Source organism: Gracilinanus agilis, chromosome 1, assembly GCF_016433145.1.
Source record: "Gracilinanus agilis isolate LMUSP501 chromosome 1, AgileGrace, whole genome shotgun sequence".
Lineage (NCBI taxonomy): Eukaryota > Metazoa > Chordata > Mammalia > Didelphimorphia > Didelphidae > Gracilinanus > Gracilinanus agilis.
This window is the reverse complement of record NC_058130.1, coordinates 570923135-570929135: the sequence shown is the minus strand read 5'-3', so window position 1 is coordinate 570929135 and position 6001 is coordinate 570923135. Positions and strand designations below refer to the sequence as shown.

The 6001-nt window shown below is 38.2% G+C and overlaps 1 protein-coding gene across 1 annotated transcript in view; it reads right to left on the bottom strand.

Annotated features, from left to right (window-relative positions):
* DOK6 (docking protein 6) overlaps positions 1-5630 on the bottom strand; it is a 411008-nt gene extending 405378 nt beyond the window's left edge. Inside the window, 1 exon segment of the mRNA XM_044683327.1 lies at positions 5565-5630. Coding sequence (XP_044539262.1) covers positions 5565-5630 — 66 coding nt within the window.
* Between the last annotated feature and the right edge of the window lie 371 nt (positions 5631-6001).

The window sequence follows — 6001 nt, the reverse complement described above, 5'->3', positions numbered from 1 at the left end:
ATAGATAGATAGATAGATAGATAGATAGATAGATAGATAGATAGATAGATAATGGAGCATATATGTATAGAGATTCACCATATATCCCCTATACAATATACACCAAATACTGATGGTATTTTTTCTTTTCAGGAATTAAAAAAAACATATATCATATATTACATTCCTTTCTCTATATTTAGTCAAGGAAGCATATTCTGCATTCAAGTTTATAAGAAAGGCACAAAATGACAAGTAAAAATGTTGAAAAATAGCCTTTGCTTTCTAAAATCCAACCTTCACCATAGGTCATTGAGTGTGTATCAACATTTAAATAAAACAACTCCAACAACACTCCAAAATTAGAATCTAAATTCTAAACAAGATCACTAGGAATATCTGTAATATTTGGGTATATTGACATGGTTCATTCAAATTATTTATGCAATTTATAGTTTAAATTTACCAAAAATCCTCCATGGATTCAGGAGCATCTATTTCCATTCCATCTATGCCATATATTTCTTAATGTAAATGAATTGGTAGGCAATAGGGTTCACTTAATCTTAGTAATACCCTGAGCATAATTTAATTACTTATTCAGTTTGTACTGGGGGGATTGTCATGGGATCGAATCATGGATTTAAAGTTTGATAAGATTTAAAATAAGTAAACTGCTATCCAGAAAGTTAAATTTATTTGTTCATGGTGATACAATTAGCAGAAAAGCTAGGGTACAAACACAATGTTTCTGATTCTACACCCAGCGCTCTTGCTACTATGCTCCACTGCTTCCCAAGAAAAAGATAAAAAGATAAAAGGAGTAATTTTCTTGTATTTGTGAATATTATCTCAATTCTCTTATTTATATGTTATCCGGAAATTCTTTTTAGACAAGAACTTGAATTTTATTCCACAATTCAATTTTAAAAGTTATTTATTAATTACTTATTATGTGCAAAAGCCTTGGTAGGCATTTGGAATATACTGACAAAATAAAAGACAGAATTTGTCCTAAAAGAACTTACAATCTTATTGAACTGTGGTTGATTTCACAATCAAGTGCATTTTTAAGTCTTTTAAAGTGGTTACTAACAATGATTATCATAAAGATATTGTAGAATCTTTGCTTCCAAGGGTCAAAAGAATCTTTAAAAAAATATCACTTCTGTAAACCGATTGAATCTACAAAGTCACTGAATTGTTAATGTTAGACATAAGCATCCCAAAGGCAAGAAATGAGTAGATTACATCACAGGTAAGAATTTTGAGACATAAACATTGCCATATATTACTCAGAGGAAGAACGTTAAAAAAATCTATCTTCCCATATGGTTTAAATACACTTAAATAAACTTTGCAAGCTGAAAGCTAAAAAGTTCATAATGCTAGCAATCAATGTTTATTTAAATTGTATTCTTATTCATCTGAAAAAATAGAGTAGAAATCATGCTAATTTATGAATTGTAATGCCCTCATTTAAACACTCGGATTTATGGTGGAATTATCATATAACAGAGCTTTTAAATGCTAAAAAATAGGACAAATCTTCTTATTCAGCAATTATCTATTATATATGGAATAAGGCTATGGCATTTAAAGAAATGGAGATGAAAACTTTAATGAATTCACATCATTGTTCCTTAAGTATGAATTCATTAAGCAAACAAAATCAGCAAAAAAAAATGTTCAGTTCTCAGAAGGAAGGGAATTGATTCATGGAACCAAGCAGTATGTTCTTCTTTGCTGTCCCCTATCTGCACACCCAGAGAGAGAGAGGCCCTAAACACAAGCTTACAACTCAAGCACTTAAGGCAAATTTGACTCTTAAAGTAGACCTATACATTTTCTTTAATGTTTGGCTTTTTACTCATATTCCTCCCATTACCTAGAGTGGGTTGAGGAATAGTCACTCTACAGGTTGTAATAGATTGGAGTACCCAGTGCTTTTTTTATCCACAGAGAGAGGGAGAGATAGAGACAGAGACAGACAGACAGAGACAGAGACTGAGACAGACAGACAGAGACAGAGACAGAATCAGAGACAGAGTAGCAGAGACAGAGAAGAGCAAAAGCATTGGAAGAATTTCTTTAATGGACTGGACCAATACCTAGAGGGCAGGAGAAGCTTTATTGCCCTAGTACAATATCATAACATGCATTAACCACCTAACCTGCTGTGAAAAACACAGAAAAATCTTTTTTTCATGAGTATACTTTTTTTAATTAAAAAAAGAGAACACAATTTATGAGGAGAAACATTTAAAATGAACCCCTGTATTACTTGGAAAATGGCATTAGAGCCAAAAGAAAAGCACTGGCATTTATCTTTTGAATTAAAATGAACATTTGTGATATAATGAATTTTAGTATGTAGGGACAGGAATATAAACATTTAAATTATAAAATATATTCTGTAAGTTGTTCTAATATATGCCTTTATACTATATTTTGCATGCTTATTTATGAAAATGGTTTATCTATTTGCCCATAGCTTTACCTTCTGACATCTCCACTATACATATTGAGGTTATAGTACCATCTGCTTTAGATTCTATTGATTGAAGTTTCCTATCTGCATTTTATAAATAGTAGAGAACTTTCCAGATTTATTTTTTTAATGATTCTTTTTGTCCCAGGCACTTGAGATGTATCTGTACAGATTTATTGTTTAAAAACAAAGAAAAGAAAACAAAGCAAGTGATTTTGCAGGCTAAATACTCAATTGTCCAAGTTTATATTTTTCTGAGTAGAATATTAAGGTAGATAAAGAAAACAATTATGTTGCCTTAATGTTATATATATATGAAAATATATACATATATACACATATAATACATACATAAAACACACAAATATATGTCTTTTAATAAGCCTTTTGGATATTATCTTTTTACTAAAATTCACTAAATGCAGAATCACTGTGTACACAGATGCTTGCATTTTCATCTACACAGGGATATATTTGTATAGATATGTAATAACTATATTTGTTATTTAAAAATAAAATCAACAGAATACCAGTGGTACTGTAATCTGGAAGATGCTACCCAATGATTTTTGTTTTGACCTTATTTTCCAAGGAGGTATATTTTTCAGTGTTCATCTTACCATCTGAAAACCTGGAAAGCAGTTTGTGGGAATTGCATGGGGAGCAATGTTTTGACAATGGCTCAGTGTTCCCCTCCCTTTCACAAGTGTCACAGACTCACTTCATGCTAAAAGCTAATTCTTTAGACAATATTCCATAGTCTCATTATCAGGAGCTTGGAGACAGTAACACAACAGTCACAGGGTTCCCTCGGGGACCTTAAATCACCCATTAGCATGAACCACCTACAGAGGCAGATATAATTGGGATTCCAAAGGGAGAGAGCATGTGTGAACATCCCTGTCAAAATAGCAAAGGGGTTTCAAAGGTCAATTTCTGATGATGATTCTCCTTTCTTTAGACGCCTCTGTTCCTTACTAGGCTGACATCTTTTGCAAGTGATAAATATTAGCAGTACATCTAGAGCTGATAAGCTCCAGAAGGTCTTGTCTGAATGTAGTTTTTCAGATAGCCTTTTCCTTATCTGCCAGGGAAGGAATAGAGTGCATTCTTTGACTTTAGAAAAGCCCTTTAAAGGGGTAGAGGGGGGAATGGAAGAACAACAGAAAATCTCAATCTCAATGTCTCTCTCTGTCTCTCTCTCTGTCTCTCTGTCTCTGTCTCTCTCTCTGTCTCTCTCTCTCTGTCTCTCTCTCTCTGTCTGTCTCTCTCTCTCTCTCTCTCTCTCTCTCTCTCCCCTCCCACTTTTTTTTTCTTCTCCTCCTTCCCCCCCAGTTTTCCTACTCCTTTTCTTCCTTTCCCTCTTGTCTCCAGGAATCACAAGCATCTAACTGTCCCCCTTTACATTCTTAAAGTCATTTAAAAAATACTTTCCTAATCGTTCTTCTACATAGCTCTGATTCTCTCAGGAGTGCAAGGCTCAGCCCCTCGTGTCCTTCAGAACGTTGTCAGTACCATCTACATCAGAAGGGGGCATAGTCACTCCTCCTAACCCAGGGTTGGCAAATGTAGCAGCGGGAACGCTAAAAGTGAAGCCAGGCATTTTCTTCCTCTTACCCCTACACACCTGCTTGCCTGCTATACTCAAGAAATTGTTCTTGATAGGGTATGGGGAGAAACCAATACTTTATTTCGGACAATCTTTAGTCTTTCCACAGACCTAGAAACGAACGGACCTTCTTGGGGTGCTTCTATGTTTTCCTTCCATGCCAACAATATTATTTTCCCCCTTTATTTTCTAATAACAGAATGACCCTCGTTCCGTCCCTTTAGGTTATTTATTCATTTAGCAAAGGAATAAGGAAATACTTTGGGTCATTTTGGTCATTCAGAAGTGGGAAGTTTCAAAACTGTTAGGCACAGACGCACCGCTGAAATCTCGAAACCTCCTGTTCCAATAAAATACTCCCTTCTCAACAGTCGGTGTTGTTCCTCCCTGCCGACTCCAGTCTGCTTCTGTTGCTGTCACCATTGGCATCAATCCTTGTCTCCCCCAGCCTAGTTTTTCCTCTCTCTGCCTCATTGCCCTCTTCCCTGTGCATTTTTTCTAAGATTCCCTCTGTCAGTAGCTCTGTTTTCACCTCCATCCGTTCCCTTCCAAGTACTGAATTTCCTTCCCCCCTTCTTCTTTCTTAGCATTTGCTTATCTTTCCCAATTGCCTCTCCTCTACCCCTCACCCCCCACCCCGGATTGGTACTCTCAATACTTCCTTCCAATCGCTCCACATGATCACTTTATCAGTTCAAAACCCTCACTATCTTTATTGCTTCTCCAAGTCAAGGGATTTCTATCCACAAAAAAGAACCAAGAGAATTTCAGCCCAAAGTTTGTTGTTACCCTCTCTCCCCATAGACATAGATGTGTGTATATGGTCATATGTGTGCACCCTCATGTGAAATATATTTATGTACCTGTGTTTACACATGTAGATTACATTTCCACTTGAAATACCCAGTGGGGCTCAAAGAGACAGTATACTTATAGGGCATTTCAGGATTCACTTGAAAAGAAAAGAAGAGGCTGATGCTAAATACATGACATATCAGCATGTCTATGCCTCTGTTGCATGAAGATTACATATATCAATGGCAATGAACATTCTATGGCAGTCTCCAAGTACGTTATCACTCTACATTTAAATGAAGAATTGATTTTTTTTTTTAAATATAAAATCCAGACTGGGCTGTCCAAACTAGCAAAGTCTTTCTTCTCTAAGAAGAGGAAGTAATGACAGCAGGTTCCTGGTCTGGTATACCACCCACATCTCCATCCCAAGCTGCTGAGCCCCGCTTCTGCAGAGCCCGGACTAATGCTAGGCTCCCATCCCAGCCAAGCAACAAGCGGAAAGCCAAAGATGACTCTTGGCAACTGCTCTCCCCATCCCCTGGCCACCTCGCCCCCTTCCCAGTCTCTCAGCTTCGGATTCTCTCACCCGCGCTGGTCAAACCTCACCCGTAACCGCACAAGTAGGAGGCGGCAGATGGCAAAGAGAACAGCAGGTAGAAAAGAGAAGGATGAAGGAGAATAACTCACCCCCAGCTTCCTGCTGCGGATTTTCACATAGCCCTGCTTGACGATATCGTTAAAGTTGGAGGCCATGGCCAGCGCTTTGTTGCTTCTTTTCTCCTTCCTCTTCCTATCCCCGATGTCCAGACCCTTCCTCCTCCTCTTCCTCCTCCTTTAGGGTGCCCGTGGCCGACTGACCGGGAAGCTCTAGCATCCAGGCAGCAAAGGAACAGCAGCCAAATCGCTGCTGCTGTCCTGCTCCTGCTGAGTATGTGTAGTCAATGCAGCCAGTGGCTCCGCTGATCTCTCCCCTCCCGCAGGGCGCTGCTGCCGCCGCCACCGCTGCTGTTGCTACTCCCTAGTCTTATAGCCCCAGCAGCTCTGCCAGCAGCAACCACTGAAAGGAAGGAGGTGCAGACGGCGGCGACAACCAAGCGTCGGGGTGTCTGTACCGCAGCTTTTAT